Source organism: Erpetoichthys calabaricus, chromosome 10 (assembly GCF_900747795.2).
Source record: "Erpetoichthys calabaricus chromosome 10, fErpCal1.3, whole genome shotgun sequence".
Classification (NCBI taxonomy): domain Eukaryota; kingdom Metazoa; phylum Chordata; class Cladistia; order Polypteriformes; family Polypteridae; genus Erpetoichthys; species Erpetoichthys calabaricus.
Genome location: NC_041403.2, coordinates 18,789,762 through 18,810,995, shown reverse-complemented (window position 1 = coordinate 18,810,995; position 21,234 = coordinate 18,789,762). Strand labels below are relative to the sequence as shown.

Here is a 21,234-nt window from a genome sequence, read left to right as displayed (position 1 = left end):
TGCTGCCTCCACTCCTCTCCCAGCATGCTTTGTCCTCCACCTCCCAACTCAGACTCCCCAAATGGAGTGAGGCGGCTCCTCTTATTCAGGTCCTGGGAGAGCTCCAGGTGGCTCATCAGTTTTACCTGCAATCACTCCCAGGTGTGCTGGAAGTCCACTGTAGGGATTTGCAGCCCCCACCTGGAGGCCCCCTCAGGGCTGCACCAAACTCCAACTCCCAGCATGCCATGCAGGAATCCATGGTACCACAGCCTCTAGCGTCCTAGAGGAGGTAGTGCCTCAGCAATGCTCTCTCCTCCCCAGTCCTTCCATTTTGTCAGCGTCCCGTAATGGCCAAGGCCGCCTGTCACAATGTTTTGTTTTTTTTTTAAACCAGCATGTCAAACCAAAATTAAGTCTCTTCATCCAGGGGCCTTGGAATGGCCGGTGACAGCAAAATGGTTACACTTTTCTTGTGAAAAAACAGATTTAAAGGAAATCAGACCCAAATGAGTAATTGTAAAAATGAAGCTTGGGGCAGTAAATGCCCGCTGCTGTTAGTGCACAGATGTCTGTCGAGGTGCTGTACATGATATGCACAGACAGTGCTTTCAACAAGTCAAGAGGTGAGACATTCCACCAGTTCGGCATTGACAGTCATCTAAGGCTGTGACAGTGGAAACGGAAAAATAAATAAATAAAAAATAAAGTGTAAAGACGACGCGCTCTCTCCCTGCTATGAGCAACAAAGCCAACTACCGGCCAACAAGCTCTACGCTCAGACACCGCGCCTGCCCCACCAGCCACTTGAGACCAACAAAGAACTGGCCGCCTATTAAAGACCCCCTTTGACAGAAATCAAGACCCTTCATTAAGTGAGCCTGTCCCAATCCAGGGCACAGGACTCGCCAGGGTTATTCTTAACAACAAATAGCCAATTCCAAAACTACAGGCCTGCGCGTCACCAGCCCCTTCCTTCTAAGGCCTGAGTGGGAGTTTTCTTGCCTGCTTTGAAACCTCCAAAGATCACAGCACACAATTAGCACGGCGTACGCAGCAACAGGAGGGTCTCCTCATCAAACGGCCTTCTGTCACCAGAAAACAGGCGGCAGGCCGCTCGAAATACGATCAAGTAACACGTTTTACACCGTGGCCGAGCGTGATCAGACATTGCTCACCGTACCCCGGAGGCCCGCTCACACGCGCAGACTGCTCAAGTGAGATTATAATTGGCCAAATCTGTGCTGCGGGAAAACACAGCACTTTGTTATGCGGTGACAGAGCCATTACTCATTAGGATGAAAAACAAGTGTGCTCTCTAACTTTGCAGACGAGTCTACCGGAGCAGCATCAGGAGCTTGAAAGAGACACCCGGGCCAACACCCGAAAACGGCATTATATCATTAGAGAACCATTTGGCACAAGGGAAAATGTCACCACGGACATTGAAAGAGAGGACAGATCCCCTCGGCATGTTATTGCTGCCCTCCTTTACCTTTAGCTTCGTATCACTTGACCATTCACTGCAGATGTAAGCCTGCAGGGTAGCAGAAATGCAGGAATACTCAGCCATGAAAAGACCTGACCTGAAAATGACGAGCACCTCGTCCCAGTACTCTGCCTGTCTACGTAGGCGGGGATTAATGCTCGGTAAATGGGGGCCGATATTATATTATATATGTGCGATTATAGAAATAAATAAGTACATATAAAGAGTGTACACGTGTGTGTGTGTGTCTGTTTATGCAACAAATGCAACGTAACACCCAACTGTATGTGCGGATAAAACCTGCGCATACACATATATTAGCAATCCCCATATACAGAAATATTCGCATATACTGCATATAGATGTACAATATCTATACTGTGTACATATATATCTCATATACAACATGAACTTCTATATTGTGTGTATATATATATCATATACATGACATATAGCATCTACACTAAATAAATATACATATCGTACACATGATATATAACATAAACATCTATACTGTATAAATATGTATACCCCATACAACATGAACCTCTATACTGTGTATATATCATATACTTGACATATAACACAAACATCTAAATAAATATACATATTGTACACATGATATACAACATAAACATCTAGACTGTATAAATATCCATATATATATATATATATATATATATATAATATCATATACGTGATATACAACATAAATCTATGTCATATACATGATATATAACAAACATCTATACTGTGTATATATAAAATATCACATACGTGATATACAACATAAATCTATGTCATATATATGATATATAACATAAACATCTATACTGTATAAATATATATATCCCATACAATATGAACCTCTATACTGTGTATATACTGTATATCATATACATGACATATAGCACAAAAATCTACCCTAAATAAATATACGTATTGTATACATGATATATAACATAAACATCTATACTGTGAATATACATATAAATCATATACTCGATATACAACACAAACATCTATACTGTATAAATATATATACAGTATATATAATATCATATATGTGATAGACAACATAAATCTACACTGTGTAAACATATATATGTCATATAACATATATACCGTCTAAATATATATATATCATATACAAGATATTCAACATGATATACACACTGCCTTGTACTGTGCATACACATACACACTGTGCACAAAAACACACACTTACTGTATACGTACACAGTATATACACACATACATTCAGTATATAAACAAACATACATAGACTCCTATAAACACACGGATGTGTATGAATGTCCATGCACAGACATATATACAGTATATACATTTATAATTATGTAGATATATTTAATTATATAAACAAGCACACCCTCCTATACACACTCAAGTATTTATACACAAACACACACACGCATATATCATATATGTATATACAATACACAGTATGTATGTATCTTTGCACACACACACACACACACACATACAGTGTTTACATTCCTATTCATGCAGATGCATCTAGTTAAATAAACAAACACACACTGCTGTATCGACACAGACGTATTTATACACACACATGCATGTTATATATATATATATATATATATATATATATATATATATATATAGTATGTATGTATGTATGTATATCCACACATATACCGTATGTACAGTATATCCTGTTTAACACCAATGTTTCCTATAAATGAACACACCCTCCTATATACGTGTATTGACACAAACACTTTGATGCCCACACTCACACCCGTGTGTAGGAATGAACACACAAACTCACTTGTGCACAAATGTGTGCCCGTGCCATATTTCGATATCTTTCTCGATGCTTGCACACAGCCATACACCTGTACACACATAGTTATTCTTTCCTACAGAGAGCATCGAGCCATGAAATAAACAGCTACGGTCAAGCAAAAGATTTTGGAAGTGTCTGCTCATTCAGATCATGAAGAGACGGAGGCTACACTTTGTAGTATTTTGCGTCAGACTGATCCAACAGGGAGTGACATGGACGCCGACATGAGGTGCATATGACTCGTGTGCCGGGCCTGCCGTTCCTTTGTGTTTTTTTTTTCTTTCTCACTTGTTACCCCAGCTCACTTATTTGAATACTTGACCCAAGTGATGTGAGCGTCACTCTGATTTGATAACCGCCGTACCCAAAAACCCGCCCAGACTGGGCCAGAAATTTTGTGAAGCGGTGCATTGATAAACAATGTGATGTCATCTGAAAGTTATTAGACGCGTATGAGGCCAGTGAAGACGATAGAAACAGGAATTCATTACGCAGCCCCTAAAAGAAGGCTCTTCAGCACTGGGCCTGCCTGCCTGCCTAATTGCTCTCTTGGATTTTGGATTACAAAATTCTAAACAACACACAGCTGCTTTTTTTTCCTTTATGACACTGCATGTATTACTAAAACAACCGACTGTCATGCAATGCATGGTGTTCATTTACTGACAAGGTTGTTTTATTTAACAAAACTGTGCATGAAATAACATTTCATTCATGCATTAGACATATCAAAATGTTTTCCATTAATCTAAAAACTGCTACGCAAATGCAAATTTATGAAACTTGTCGGCATGGATATTTGATATTTGCAAAACAAAAACTTTAACCTTCAAGTGCTGAGCTGTGAGAGGCAAAAGCTTTACAGGGCTTGGGGAATGTGCAGCACTTCATGGGGGGGGGGGGGTTAAAAAAATAAGTAATGGGAATAAAAATTAGTTCATGTAATGTGAAATAGAAGGCAGAATACACAAAGAAAGAATATATACATAGACACACACAAGCATATCAGTATATTCACACACACGTGCATATATACAGTACTTATACATATCTATGCACATGGATATGAGTTTACAGCATGTCTATATACACTGTTTATATGTATTTATTTATTAAGGAAAAACAAATTATACTTATTGCTATATTATACACATACTGTACAAAATGCATATAAACAGTATATAAGATAGTCATCTGCACACATACATGCACATAAAGTATATACACACACATCATTTATGCATATAAATGTATATATATAAACACATCTATCCAAACACATAAATATATATTTATACTGTGCGTAAATACATACTGTCTAATACATTAACACATAAATATTAAGCACACACATATATACATAGATATATACCTATACAGAGACACGCACATACGTTTTATATATATACATAACTATATATATATATATATATATACATATATACATACACACACAGCTATACACACATATATTAAAATATATACATACATACATACATACTTACATATATACGTGTGAATATACATATATATATATAAAAACACAAACACACATACCCACATATATACACACACACACATATATTGGCACACACACATACATACATATATATGCATACTGTATATACACACACACACAGCTATACACATATATATATAAATATATGCATATATACATACACACATACCTACATATACACATATATACATATACACACAAACACACACCTATGCACATATATACAAATATATATGTATACTCACACACACGCATACCTATATATACTGTATATATTTACACATATATAGGCACACACACACACACATACATACATATACAATATATATATATATACATACTGTATATACACATACAGACATTCACAAAGACACACACACACACGTATCTCCTATGCGTTTGAAAGCCTTTAAAGTGCAATGCCAGCCAAGTCCTCGCATGCGCCTCCCGCTCGACCCCCGAAGTCCGCGCACACCTTACCATGTATGAGCCACGGTGAAGCGTCTCCGCTGACGGATGCTTTTGTTAACCAGCAACTTTCGGAAGAGGCGAGGCGAATTCCTCGGAGAGCTACGGGGTGAGATTTTCGGAGACGTGCTCCTCTTCCCTGACAGTTTCGGGGGCTCCAGTTCCAAATGCATATGCTCCTTGAAAGTTCGAATGCAGGATTCAGCATCCGGAGCCATGAGCTCATTCGAAGTGGGTTCTCGTGCGGTCATTTCTGTGAGGGTAATCGAAACGTTTACCCCACCAAAAATGTTATGCCATTCAAAACGAGGAAAAACAACACAGTGCAAAAGAAATTCAAGAGCTTAAAAAAAAGTCAAGTGCTAGAAGACCCCGGTGAGCATGCAGAGAGCGGCAGATGCTCCGGAGACGCACACCTCCTGCCGAACTGCTCCTCTGTGCTCTTTCTGTGTCAGCAGCCGCCTGGCGGGGATGGTGCGCCTGCAAAGTACACACCAACATTCAGCCAGTCCATTCAGCTGAAGAAACCTCCCTTACAAAATATTCATGAGTGTCTCCGATGAATCCTTTTGTAATGAGTTTCTCCTTTGACAGCTCATTAACAGAGGCCCCAGTTTATTTAACACCCAGCTAAATCGGATTCCAAGCCGTAATGTAGTCCAAGAGAATAAACAGTAGAAAACAAGCGGCAATAAAAAAAAAGGAAGAAAAAAAAAACGCTCATTCAGAGTCCTGTTTCGGCACTCCGTGCATTCAGACAGAGGGCTGGCTCCTCCCACTTCGTGCCATTGGCCGGCGCTCGCTTTGACGGCAGAAGCCTCTGCGCGCGAGGATCTCTTCAACGACGCTGCCACACAATTGGGCTCAGTGTGGCTCTGTCACTGCAGATGAATTCGGGGAACTTGCGACCTTTTAACTGACATTCGATCAGAAGAAGAAAACTGATGGAAGGACATTTGTTAAGGAACACAAAACCAAAGAGAAATGAATTACTGCCTGAACAGTAAGGAAGGAACTTGTGAATGTGAGCAAGACGGACAAATGGTGGGCCAACATGCGATCGGCCAGGAAATCAATGCAGCTGCCCGTTCACGTTGAAATCGTTCAAAAAAAGCGACTAATAAATACCTCCGGATTATGACAACAGACACAAATCCTGTCATTAACCCGAAGAAATACGATTATTGAAGAAGAAATCATATCATCGGAATCATATTTCCTTTGCAGAAAATTCTCACGTAGCACCTTCTGGAGGGTGCAATCACAACTTCTTGGTAGTAAAAAAATTAATTATTTGTATAAAAATGGCCAAACTACAGTAACAGAAGGCAAGTGGAAATTAAACTGAAAAAAAAAAACAAGAAGGAAGGCAAAAGCCCCCCAAGTAGGCATCGGTTGGGGGCAAGTACGAGGATGGCAGAGCAAAAGCTGACCAACTTATGCAAAGAGTTGGGGTTTATTCATAAAAAGCACACTTCCCCATAGAAGGCCAGCACAGAAATACCACACGGGGACTAAAATGATAAGAGCTGGAGGAAAAACAGCTACAGTGTCATATACTGTGTTCAAAAACATACACATCCGAATACAGTCATGTGAAAAAGAAAGTGCACCCTCTTCAGATACTAAGGTTTTACTTAACAGGACATAATAAAAAATCATCAAGTCCTTAGCAGGTCTTAAAATTAGGTAAATACAACCTCAGATGAACAATAATGTGTGACATATTACATTGTGTCGTTATTTAGTTAACAAAAGCTAAGCCAAAATGCAGAAGCAGTGTGTGAAAGATTATGTGCACCCTCACTGCTTCCATAGCAATTAAGAGGGTAAGCAGCAGCCTGGTGCTGCTCATCAGCAAATGTGACCACCTCAATAAAAGCAGATGTTCCAACAGTTTGCTGATCTGGAGCATTCAGGTGTGTATTAACACAATGCCAAGGAGGAAAGACATCAGCAGTGAAGCTGTTGCTGCCCATCATTCTCGGAAGGGTTATAAGGCCATTGCCAAACATTATTAAGTCCATCATTCTACAGTGAGAAAGTGGAAAACATTCAAGATGGTTGCTAATCTTCCCAGGAGTGGACATCCCAGCAGATTCAGACCATGCAATGCTCAGAGAAATTTTGTAAAAAACAAAAAAAAAAAACAAAAAAACAAAAGCTCCATGCATCAGGCCTCAGTTAGCATGTTAAATGTTAAAGTTCATGACAGTATAATTAGAAGGATACTGAACAAGTATGGCTTGTTTGGAAGGGTTGCCAGGAGAAAGCCTCTTCTCTCTAAAACAAGCATAGCAGCACAGCTTAGGTTTGCAAAGCTGCATCTGAAGAAACCACAAGACTTCTTGAATAATGTTCTTTGGACAGATGAGACCAAAGTGGAGATGTTTGGCCATAAGGCACAGCGCCACCTCTGCCGAAAACCACACACAGCATATCAGCACAAACACCTCAGACCAACTGTAAGCTGTAGTGGAGGGCAGGTGATGTGGGCTCGTTTGGCAGCCACAGGACCTGCGCACCTTGCAGTCATTGAGTCGACCATGAACTCCACTGTATACCAAAGTACTGGAGAGTCAAATGTGAGGCCATGTGTCTGACAGCTAAAGCTTGGCCAAAATTGGGTCTTCATCCCAATAACAGCACCATATCTACAACTCAAAAAGTAAAGAATCAAGGTGGTGCAATGGTGCAGTCAACGTCCGGGCCTCAACCCCATTGACATGCTGTGGCAGGACCTTAGGAGAGCGAATGTTCACAAACCTCAGTGAACTGAAGCAACACTGTAAACAAGAGTGGGCCAAAGTTACTGCACAACGATGTGAGAGACTGGCAAAGTCGTACGGGAAACAATTACTTCAAGATATTGCTGCTAAAGGAGCTTCTATGAGTTACTGAATCAGGGGCTGGACTTGGTTTTTATCACAGATGGCTTCCATTTTCCATTTTGGCTTCATTTTTGTAAGACAGGGTGGAATCTGTTATGTGTTGTTTTACACCTGAGGTTACATTTAAATAATATTATAACCTGCTAAGGACTAGATGGTTTGATTATGTGCTGATACATAAAACCATAGAACTGTAAGAGGGTGGACTTTCATTATCACATGACCATACATGGAAGGCATTTTGAGAGATGCTACAATAGTCATACTTGCATAGACAGATGTGAAAGGCACTATATAATAGATAGATCAATGTGAAAGGCATTATAAGATAGACAGACAGACAGATAGAAAAGGCACTATATAATAGATGTGAAAGGAGCTATATAATAAATAGATAAATGTGAAAGGCCTTATATAATTGATAGATAGATAGATAGATAGATAGATAGATAGATAGATAGATAGATAGATAGATAGATAGATAGATAGATAGATGAGAAAGGCGCTATATAATTGGTGGACATTAAAGACTGTGTCCCTGTGGAATTACAGTTTATAGGGAGTTTATTGTTACTGAGCTGCCCACTTGCCCCCTTTTCTCCCAAGTCATTTGTTGTTTGCATTTCCACTTTTTATTAGAGTTTGCATCATTTATTTTTTTTGCATGTTCACCTTGTCTCTGTCTTTTCATTACTTCTGTTTGCGTTTGCAATATTTTGTTTGATTTTCATCCTTTTGCCCTTTGGGGTCACTCTATTTAGCATAATGAGAATGTACCATTAGGATCAACGCCTTTAGGTGACACCCGCTCACTGAATGTACGGGACAGCAGGGCGACGTCGAGGTGACAGTCTGACCAAATAACACAATCCTCAAAAGAGGGCTGATGGCGCATTTCCCATTTCTGCCCCTCTGTGTAACCCTCAACGAGTTCCCAAACCGGTGCCAGGATATTTTAATAATAATGATAATACATTTTATTTATATAGCGCCTTTCCCATGCTCTAGAGTCTAGACACTTAAGTCTTACAATTACACGCAGTGACTGTAAGACATTCTCACCCCTTGGAAGTTGTCACATTCCATTGTTCTGCCACATTGAATCACAGTCGATTTCTCTGGGTGTTTCTTGAGATCAATGATTTTGTGTTTTATATTTGAAATTAATTTAGGTCACTTTGCAGAAATTGGGCTTCACTTTGACATCTTTTTCTGTTGGTCAGGGTTAAAAAAGCCCAATAAATCCACTAGGATTCAATGTTAGATAACAATAAAACTTAAATACTTTTAATAGGCTAAATACTGCAAAAGGACAAGAATAAATATATTGTGCAATCTGACAAATATCATTAAATAATAGCAATAAAGTGGTCTGTGAGTATAAAGCATCATGTCACAAAATGTTTGTATTTTGCTGCTTACCTCTTTATGTGTTGATTTTTTGAAATCTCAATGAAGTAAGCCCACGTCGAGAGGGCGGGCTCTAGCGACTACTGCATTTTGATTGGTGCTCCTTCTTGCAGAAGCAGAGCGAGTGGCTGGCACAGTGCATACAGTATGTCTCTGTAATATGCCATTTGGTATGGGTTTTGTAAAAGAAGTTTTGATCTTTGTGATGCACCATCTGTTGAAACGACAAATGCTATGCATTTTAATGCTGCAGATGTTTGTGATGCACCATTTCTTGGAATCACAAATGCAATACACTTTAGCAGTATAGATGTTTGTGATGTGCGACCTGTTGGAATGAAAGAGACATAGCAACCGGGCAGACACACAGAGAGCCACATAGACACTTCTTTGGTTAAGTTAGGTTTGTACACTTTTTGCTCTGTGGCCTGTATCTGTGATGATAGACATCTGATTGTTGATTCCCAAGCCAAAGGTGAATTCAAACAACCACTTCACATTGATTCTCTTGTCTACCATGGATGCCAGTGGTCACATCAATGGTCACTCATAGACCACGTGGGTCACTCGGCTCTGCTTGCCTGGGAAGTCCTGTGGCTCATTGCGCCATTGGTCTAAACTGCTGCCACAAGGGGGCGGGATTCTCTGAATTACTCAGCTAATCAGTAAGCCCTCCTACAGAGAATGGTGAATCACAAAAGTTTAAATTTCAGGGCTTACTTCATGTTGCGTATGACATCATTAAATAAATACTTTCATAAATTCATACAGAAATAAATAACAAAACTAATAATAATAATAATTCATTACATTTATATAGCGCTTTTCTCATTTTGTGACATTTTTATTTTAAAATTATCCAGAGTATTTTCCCATACTAACCTCTCTGTCATCTTTATAAGAAAAAAATACAAGGAAATAAATGTCCTATAGACGTGCACATGTCAAGTGCCATAGGATGGTATTGGCAACTGAGAGGCACCATATCAAAATCAATGTGATTTCCTTGGACTTTTTTGCCCTTCAGTTACTCTTTCACCACGATGAACCCCAAGGGGGCTGTTATTTGGTTATGCACTCCATTTGTCAGACTGCAATATCAAATTCCAGGCTAAGGGTGAAGGGAGGTGAGATGTGAACGCTGTCAAAATCTGCAGCAGTTAAATAACTGAGTTCTCACTGTGAGGCAGGATGGCAGGGGGGCTGGACCACCATAAAGGGCATGAGCAGCTTCTAGGTCATTAGTCTGAATGAAAAGGCAGCACACGCTTCACATGGAGTGCAACACTGCTGATCCGTGTTAACAACTTTTCAGATTCATTTAAACACATATGCTTTTTTATTAGGGTGCAGAGTACTTATTTTATTGTGAGGGAGAAGGCCATTAATCTATCAGCACAGATACAGGCCGCAGAGCAAAAAGTGTACAGTTCTAACTTAACCAAAGAAGTGTCTATGTGGCTATCTGTGTATCTGCCCGGTTGCTATGTCTCTTTCATTCCAACAGGTGGCACATCACAAACATCTATAGTGCTAAAGTGTATTGCATTTGTCATTCCAAGAAATGGTGCATCACAAACATCTGCAGCATTAAAATGCATAGCATTTGTCATTTCAACAGATGGTGCATCACAAAGATCAAAACTTCTTTTACAAAACCCATACCAAATGGCATATTACAGAGACATACTGTATGCATTGCGCTTGTCATTCCAACAGATGGTGCATCACAAAAATGAGCACTGCTTTTACAATACCCAAACCAAATGGCATATAACAGAGACAGATGCACGGCATTTGTCATTCCAACAGAGGGTGCATCACACACATCTGTAGTATTAAAATGCATAGCATTTGTCATTCCAACAGATGGTGCATCACAAACATTAGCACTTCTTTTACAACACCCATACCAAATGGCATATAACAGAGACATGTGCATTGCATTTGTCATTCCAACAGATGGTGCATCACAAACATTAGCATTACTCTTACAAATCCCATATCAACTTGCATATAACAGAGACAAATGCATGGCATTTGTCATTCCAGCAAATGGTGCATCACAAACATCTGTAGTATTAAAATGCATAACCTTTGTCATTCCAACAGATGATACATCACAAACATTAGCACTGCTTTTACAAATCCCATACCAAATGGCATGTAACAGACAATCCCATTGCATGATGCGCTGCAAGTGTTAACACTGATGTCTATGTTGATTACTTGAAGTGATGAACTGAAACAGAAATTTCTGTGTAGAAGGAATAAAACTGGGCAGGGACCACCAGACTCAAAAAAGGGAAGTTGACAGAAAATGTGGTGGCTTCACCTGCACATCTTACACCATAGAAAAAGCCCCCAAACTTTTTTTTCTGTGTTTTGCCTCCTTATTACAATGTGGCCAAAATCATAAAAAAGATGATCAGGGAACTCTTCGACAGACATGATGGCCCCCACACAGCTCTGATCTCAATGTCGTAGAGCCGGCCTGGAAAAACAAGTAAGAGAGCCAAAGTCTGCAGTGGAGCTGGGCCAAGGGGACAAGTGGCATGTGGGGACCTGTAGAAACTGCATGACAGTGGTGGAGCTGAGAGAAGACAAAGGGTGGGCACACCAAATCTTCATTTCATGGAGTGTTTTTTTTTTACTTCGCTTTCTAGGAAGTTTATTGATTATTAAAAACTATTTATGACATTATTTTTGAAAGCATTCCCGCGTTGCAGCTTTTTTTCACAAGTGCCTGTATAATCAATTACACTCCATTAATGAATTCCCTTAAAACAGAGACAACACGTTCAGCCTGCATAACCGAAAATGAGGGCAAAGTCAGCATCCCCAGAAGATACCTCACAGTAAGGAAGGCCATTAATAAACACGGCTGGCATTTCTGCCTTCTCCTGTTCATCCACAGAACTGTGAGGTAAGCACAGCAGCATTAAATCATCCAGACGGGATTTGGAGGCTCACGCCGCAGCCTGATATGAACGCACCAGGTAATCAAGGAAGGTTGGCACCGGGCACAGGGCACAGGCAGGAAGTCTGACTTTATACGGAGTGAGACATTCATTTAGAAAGAGCTTCAATTAGGAGACGCTTACAGGTAATGGCAGCAGAAACCCTGGAGGCTGACCCTGCAGGCTCGTCGATAACAAAGGGTTTGACCAAAGCGGGACTCTAATCAAATTGTCAATTACACCTGATGAACGATAAAGAGCACACTAATGTGTGGCCGCGCAGTGGTCAGACAGTAAATAAGAAGGAGAAATGACTGACCTTACTGACCTGACCAAGGCCATATGTCAAATGAATATCAGCCGAGGCCTTAAGCTAAGGTGCCATTTTTGAGAGCGGGACTAAGTGTCCTGTTCAGGGTCACACAGAGATTCAAAGTGGACTCAAGTCCAGAGCCTTATAGTCACTACAGCACACTGGTGGTCAACCTCAGGACCACTTAACAGGGTCCCGCACAGGTCTGCCCATACAAGCCAGATGACAAGGGTGTGTGTGGGTAAAAAACATTAATGGGACAGCAAAGAAGAAGAACAATTACAACGTTAAGAATAGGAAGAACCTGCAGTGGGTGGTTTAGCGGCCCACCAAAAATCAATGTAATTACATAATCCATTTAAATATATCTATGATCTACATATTGTCATGTGCAGTCTTGTACCCAAACAAAATCAAGTTAAACAAGAAGTTTAATAGATTAGCATGTTGGGGAAGCTCGGTGGCACAATGGTTAGCGCTGCTGCCACAAACATCCATGGCTTGTGTGTAAATGTGCAGCCTGTGTGGAGTTTGCAGGTTCTCACATCACAAAGACGTCTGTTAAGTTTCATTTGAGACGTTAAATATAAGCTTCTGTGTCTGGTCACCATTCAAAGAGTGGATGTGGAGGGGGTGCATTACAAGTACTTGGGGGTCCATATCAATGCCAATTTGGACCGATTTCATAACACAGAGATGCTAAATAAGAAAGGGCAGAGCAGGCTCTTTTCCCATAGGAGATGGTGTTCCTTTAATGTGAGTAGTGACATCCTTCACATCTTCTATAATCTGATGGCCAGGGGGATTTTCTACACTGTGGTGTGGTGGGCTGGTGACATCACTTCAAGAGAGGCCCACCGAATTAAGAAGCTAATTAAAAGGGGAGTGGAGGAGAGAATGAAAACAAAACTGAGTGCCATTATGAACAACGCTCCACATCCTCTATGTGACACCCCAACACTGAGGACAACAGATTGTTCACTAAAAGTGTGTCAAGAAACTCTATTGGGGGTCCTTTATACATATAGTCAAATGTTTTCTTTCTTTTCATTTTATTCCTTTTCAATTGTTCTGGTGTGTGATATATATATATCCATCCATCCATCCATTTTCCAACCCGTTGAATCCAAACACAGGGTCACGGGGGTCTGCTGGAGCCAATCCCAGCCAACACAGGGCACAAGGCAGGAACCAATCCCGGGCAGGGCGCCAACCCACAGCAGGACACACAAACACACCCACAAACCAAGCACACACTAGGGCTAAATTAGAATCACCAATCCACCTAACCTGCATGTCTTTGGACTGTGGGAGGAAACCGGAGCACCCGGAGGAAACCCACGCAGACACGGGGAGAACATGCAAACTCCACGCAGGGAGGACCCGGGAAGCGAACTCGGGTCTCCTATATTCATTTATTTATTCAACTATCTATCTATTATATAGTGCCTTTCACATCTATCTAGTGTTTTTCACATCTATCTATCATACAGTGCCTTTCCTACCTATCTATCTATCTATCTATCTTTCATATAGTGCCGTTCACATCTATCTATTATATAGTGCCTTTTCTATCTATCTATCATATAGTGCCTTCACATTTTTCTTTCTATCTATCATATAGTTCCTTCACATTTATCTTATAGTGCCTTTCACATTTATCTATTATATAGTGCCTTTCATATCAATCTATCATAGAGTGCCTTTCATATCTATCGATCTTTCTTATAGTGCCTTTCACATCTATCTATCTATCTTATAGTGCCTTTCATATCTATCTATCTATCTGTCATATAGTGCCTTTCACATCTATCTATCTGTCATATAGTGCCGTTCACATCTATCTATCTATCTATCCTATAGTGCCTTTCCTATCTATCTTATAGTGCCTTTCATATCTATCTATCTATCTATCTATCTGTCATATAATTCCTTTCATATCTATCTTATAGTTCCTTTCATATCTATCTATCTATCTATCTATCTATCTATCTATCTATCTATCTATCTATCTATCATATAGTGCCTTTCCTATCTATCTATCTATCTATCTATCTATCTATCTATCATATAGTGCCTTTCCTATCTATCTATCTATCTATCATATAGTGCCTTTCCTATCTATCTATCTATCTATCTATCTATCTATCTATCTATCTATCTATCTATCTAATTAGCTTCTGTAAAAAGTCAAATTTCTCACAGGGGACAAATAAAATTCTCTCACCCTGTCTATCTATTTATACACCTTCATGAATTACATCCTAAGGATAATTTATTAAAATAGTGCCATATTCAAAATGCTGGTAAAAAATGTACCCAATGGGCATTGATGAGTGACATTGTGCGAGCACACAGGCACAGACGTGTTTCCTGGCAGTGCCATATTACTCTGAAAGCACTGAAGTAATGACGTTAGGAGCTTTAAAGCCAGGAGGCACGTCAACACCAGTACTTGCTATTTACCTGAAACCATTCAAGAATTTGACTGAGAAAGCCCCAAACTCCTTTCCAGGTTGCCTAACGGCCACAGGACATACAGATCACCGTCTGTGAGCGTGACAGGACACGACTGAAACTCGATCCATTTGCAGAGCTCACAACTCGGTGAAGAACAGACCTGCAGCTCTTACAGGCTTTAACAGAGAGCTCGCCCGAGTCTTTTCACGACTTATTTCTACAGATCACTCAGATCTGACTACCTCCATTATCGGCGTTCTGCAATGAGGCCTTTACTGTAATATTGAAGGAGGGAAGAGCAGATAAAGACCCAGAAAGTGCGACAAAGTGGAGGACTGGGCTGCAGTCACACATACCGTATGTAGCATCACGCAGGACCAACCAGTGAGTCGCTTCATCTGAACATCTGAGTATTGTTTGTTCAGTTAAGGCTCTGTAAAATGACCACTGGCTTCTCCCACTACCGCCAGTATGACAATATGGACATACTGCCCTCTTCACAGTGCCACATAAACTGTGCCCTGTTTTTTGCTCTGTGTGCCTTGCACTGAACCAGCAGGCATTACAAAAGGAGGAACACCCAGCTGGTGGTGAATTGTCATTTTCTGATACCCCAAAGGCTTGAAACTAGCCCAATGTTGTACTGCCAGTGCAGTACCCTGAGCAGCTAGTAATGAGGAAGACTCCAGTGATGAAATGCAAGTTTTATACGAGTAATTGATGTGAAAACCACCAATGCTAGCCAGACTCTCAGCTCAAATGAGAAAACACACTAAATCACTCATAAAATATCTCAGATGTTAAGGGACCAGCGGCGCTGGCTTATAAAGCATCACACGGGTGACGTCACCCAATGGTACAGCGACTTAAGACTTTGAACTTGAACCCTGAGGTGTCTGGTTCAGATCCCCAGAGTGTGTCACTTAATCAAGCTTTAAAGTGTCTTTGCAGGCAGCGTTTATCCTGTCGCCGTGCTCTGTGCGCTCACATACAGTACATACTGTACATATCCTCTCTTCTACAATACATACATACTGCAGCTCATTTTCATTTCCTAGTATTTGTCATTGTGTTCATAAGAATGACTTCTGAACGCTTTGAAATCTACACTCCTGACTCACCAGTGCATGAAAACCCTGAGATGTGATAAACCATTTGGTGCGTCTTGATGTCTGCTTGAGCAGGATATCGAGCTTTTTGAGGTTTAGATTTATGTCACTTTCAGGCCATGTTTTTGGAGCACACTCCGTGCAGGCAGTTAAGGGGACAGCTGAAGGACTCTGGTGACTTTAGTTCCCTGCCACTCCAGGAGTTGGCACTGTGTTGTAAAGTCTCTACTCTCCCTCCCTCTGCAGACCAGATGATTGACAGCTGTAACACCTCTGACATCACTTCCAGTGTCCATCCGCTCTGGACCCGCCTCTTCCTGCCAGAAGATCTGCCGTCTTCAGACAGTTCGCTTTGGAACGTCACAGTTACTGCTTGTTTTCTTTTGCATTGCTGCTTTCCGGGGTGGTGCCCCGACTCTTCACCATGTTCTATCTGTTCTCCTACAACCCTTATGATAAAGAGTCAACCAATTGGTGTCACCAGCAAAAAAGATCAGAAGGCCCTGAACTCATACAGGCTACATGAAACTGAACCCCTAATGTGACACGAGGGGTCAAAGTCACAAAGCATTGACAAAAGGATTAGTAATATGTAGAGTGTCACTTTATGTTATTTCAATGTTACTCATCACAAATCTGATCATAATTTGGATATTTGATTCTTTACTGGTTGGTCTCCGCCCCCAGAAGGTTACAAATGACAAATTTCAAACATAGGCATGTTGGGTATCGTTTCAGACTACTCGAGGTCACTGATTCCAAATGTGATGTTATTTTTGATTTGTGATCAACTTTACTAGAAACTTATGCCCCTATGGACCACTATCGTTGGGACAAAATACAACCTGCCTGAAGAAGGGGGCCTGAGATGCTCCAAAAACCTGCTTATTGTAATCTGTTCAGTTGGCCAAAATTACAGTCAGTAATATTTAGATGTATATGGGGATGGACATTTGAGGAGTAAACTGCAAGGCAATGATTATACTTTTATATTATGTACATTAAAGAACCATAAAGTTGAATAAATTGTACCACTGCTGGTTAGTGGAAACAGCTCAAAAGTTGATAGCAATCTATGTTTTGTATCTAATACTTGTATGCAAAATTTGGTTGACCTAAAGTGAAAGCATACTCAAGTTACCATGTTTAAATACTGTCACGCACGCGCGATTAGGGAGCCGCGGAACGACCTAAACTGTTGCGCGAAAGCATATACCAGACGGGAATGGCGGAGTACTAACCTTTCTCTCTTTATCTCCAACAGAAAGAAAGACACAACACCGCCATGAACCTGCTGAACATGGATTCTCAACACGCCACTTCCGCCTTCCCTCTGTCTCACCCCAATGACGTCAGCAGTCCCATCATCCATCTCGGTTCCTTCCCAGCAGCGCTTCATCCATTTCCGGTCCCTCCCTCATAAATGTTCCCACCCGTCCGCCATGATGGCGAACGGTGTTATGAAAGTTGTACTGTTTATTCGACTTATTGCACTTTTCCCACAGTATATGGGGCCGGAAAACCCCAAACCTTTTTCTGATTTCTTGTGTCTTTTTTACAATACCTTATATACTTGTGTATAAGTCGGGTCTTGAAACCTGAAAAATCGATCATAAAATCAGACCCCGACTTATACGCCCGTTCAAAAATGCGACACTTAATTCTTCTTCTTGCTTCCTTCAATCTCTCACCAGTTTCTCAGACACATCGAATTTTGTTGCGGCAGCACAGTTACCAATTTCTTTCACTACTTCAACGACTTTTAATTTAAAACCAGCTTCATATTTTCTTCTGATCGAACGCTCCGTTGTAGATATGGAATGCTCCTACGATAAAGGTGTATGAGGGTGTGAGATACAAAAAACACACAACCGTCATTTCGGAATAGTTCAGGTATTACCGCATGGTCACGTAGGCACAATACATAGGAAAAAAAAGAGGCCATGTGCTCCATGGTTACTCTCTCAGATGGACATTAGCATATCGTAATCTCTTGGACCAATAGTGTGAGTTTTCCTTATTTGACTTATACGACCGACATTATAAAATACCAGAAATAATACGGTAAAATCAAGCCCCGACTTATCTGCGGGAGAACTTATCCACGAGTATATACGGTACATACACACATATACTCTCACACACACACACACACACACACACACACACACACACAGACATAATTCCAAAAATGGTATTTTCAGACACAGGGAGATCTAAAATGTCGAGATTCACCAAAATCTCGAGGTTGAATTTTTGGACGACTCCAATATTTTCCTTATACCTCATATACAAGAAAGTAAAAAAGAATTTTATAAATAACTAAAAAAAGAGGCAGCAACAAAAAGGAGCAAAACAGGTTTACCAAACGACATCAAGCAGAAACAACCCCTTTAAGCAAATGCAGAGGTCAAAAGCCAAAGCACAGAAATCAAAAATGAGAATGAGAAGTGCAACGTCGAACCTGCTGGCTCCACACAAAGGCAGCAGGGCAGATAGCAAAAGTAGTTTAAGTATGTGGTTGACGTAAAACATAAACACCAGAACAATAAAAATTTTAATATTACACAAATATATGTGTGTAAATAATAACAAAATGATTAAATAAACAACAAATAAACTTGAGCCAGCACTTGCAGTGGCAACAAAAAGCACAAAAAAAGATGTGGGCAGACCCACAGAGAAGTCAGCTGATGTCACCCGGAAGTGTTCAAAGGCCGTCTCTGTGCATCTGAATAAAGGAGGAGCTCACGCTGCAAGAAGGTGGCTTCAGAGCCGGATGGTGCTGTGGAGCAGCTCACCACCAAGAGCTATTGTACCATAATGCATATTTTCAACATGTGATGCTCTATGGTGGGAGCCCATGGCAATTCACTTGGCGACGAGGATGGGATTTACACTCTGGACAGGTGGCGTGTACCGGTGACGCAACACAGAGATGGTGGGGACTGACACAGAGGGACATCAGCTGACGATCACCACAGCAGGCTCTGCTGGTAACGATCAGAGACGAGCTCTGTGTGGATGACTAAAGGGTATCTCCCATTAGCTCACACTGCAAGGGGGCCGCTGTTGATCCAGACATTGTGGGTTTACAGCTAACCACCGGCAGCTATCACAGTGCCAACCTTCAAACTGTGATGCTCTGTGGTGGGAGCCCACAGCGATTCACTTGGCAACAAGGATGGGATTTGCACTTTGTACAGGTGGAGTGGTGACACAACACAGAGATGGTGGGGACTGACACAGAGGGACATCAGCTGATGTCACCATGGAGAGTGTTCAGAGATGGGCTCTATGTAGCTGACTAAAGGGTCTCTCCTATTATCTTACGCTGCAAGGGGGCCGAAGCTGAGCCAGACATTGTGGGTTTGCTACTGACCCCCAGTAGTTCATTATGGTGCAAATGTGCAAACCGAGATGCCTCGTGGTTTGAGCTCATGGCAACTCAACACAATTATGTCAGATGACTTTCTGATAATATTTTTGGTCTTAATGAGTGTACAAAGATGCTCCAGGACCACAGGAAAGGAGCTCAACTGTAAGTGACAGGCACCCTGGCAGTGCTGCGTTAACCTCAGACAAAGGAACGTCACTACGGACACTGGAAGGACCTGCCACCTTCACACAGACAACGAGTCGGCGCAGGATCTGAACTCAGGAGGTGGGATCTGCAAGGCAGTCATGCAACCCACCGTGCCACCGTGCCACCCCTCCTCTCACAGTTCACTTGTTCAAAACCAAATGAAATTCTCACTCACGTTGTCCAGTCTATGCCTTGGCAGATCAATGAAACACATTTTGGAGACTCAGCGAAAACTGAAAATCAAGTCAATATTTACTCCACTCAATACCGCACTAATTGGCTGGATTTATATAACGATAAATTATGAAGAAACAAAACAGCTAAAACCTAATTGCATCGTAAAAACTGAAGAGAAAGTTTGCAGTGTACATTACTGAGGGCTCTCCAGTTCACACATCCCTCGATGTCTTCGGCTCTTCACCACCTTTTCAGATGCTGACACACTCAGTTTATCCAGTCATTCTTACAATAGTCCCACCATTATCACACTTGTGTCTGCATGGCAGTGCCTTCAGGTGGCACCTTCTCTAGTTCTGTTCATTTTACAGACTGTGGCACCCAAAAAGGGAAAATGCCTAATTTGTAAAAGAACACAATGTATGATCCCCTCATTTCAATAAAATAGTTAGAACAAGCTGAAGGGTTTTATATGTGAAAGAAATAAATTGAATTTACTCTGCTGAAGCGAGCATAATGGCAGTCATTAGCTTGACTCCGTTAAAGTGCCTGCACAGCACTGGCTAACAATGAGAGGGCATGCAGACCACCCTCTTATTGAAAAGATACCACCTGAATGAACAGAAACAAAAGGGGCAGCACTGGGGAGTGGGCAGCGACTGGCATCTGGTAAAGGGAAAATGAAGAGAGTAACACCAGCGAGGGTGCCTTCTCAGACACCAAGATGGGTCCAAGGGGAAAGAAAAAGGAAAAGGGTCTCGTGTCGACATTCGTATGTTAGAATACGACTTCTGGACTTGGCGGGACTCCTTTTGTAAACTTCTTCATCTTAATTACATCAGGGACATACAGTATTAATCTGTCTAAATGTCCACCTTTCGACAAAGTACTGTCTATTTACTGCCTTTCTTATCTATCTATCTTTCTGTCTATTATATAGTGCCCTTCATATCTTTCTATTATATAGCTCCTTTCGTATCTATCTATCTATCTATCTATCTATCTATCTATCTATCTATCTATCTAACTATCTGTCTATTAT

The 21,234-nt window shown here is 41.0% G+C and overlaps 1 protein-coding gene across 2 annotated transcripts in view; it reads right to left on the bottom strand.

Annotated features, from left to right (window-relative positions):
* The window catches only part of pde4ba (phosphodiesterase 4B, cAMP-specific a), a 425,080-nt gene that overhangs the window by 357,387 nt on the left and 46,459 nt on the right, over positions 1-21,234 (bottom strand). Inside the window, exon 1 of one of the 2 annotated variants that reach the window (XM_028810966.2) lies at positions 5,299-5,963. The exons of the other annotated variant lie outside the window; for it this stretch is intronic. Coding sequence (XP_028666799.1) covers positions 5,299-5,537 — 239 coding nt within the window. The 5' untranslated portion in view covers positions 5,538-5,963. Of the gene's footprint in view, positions 1-5,298; positions 5,964-21,234 lie in introns of those variants that run through there. 2 annotated transcript variants of the gene reach the window in all.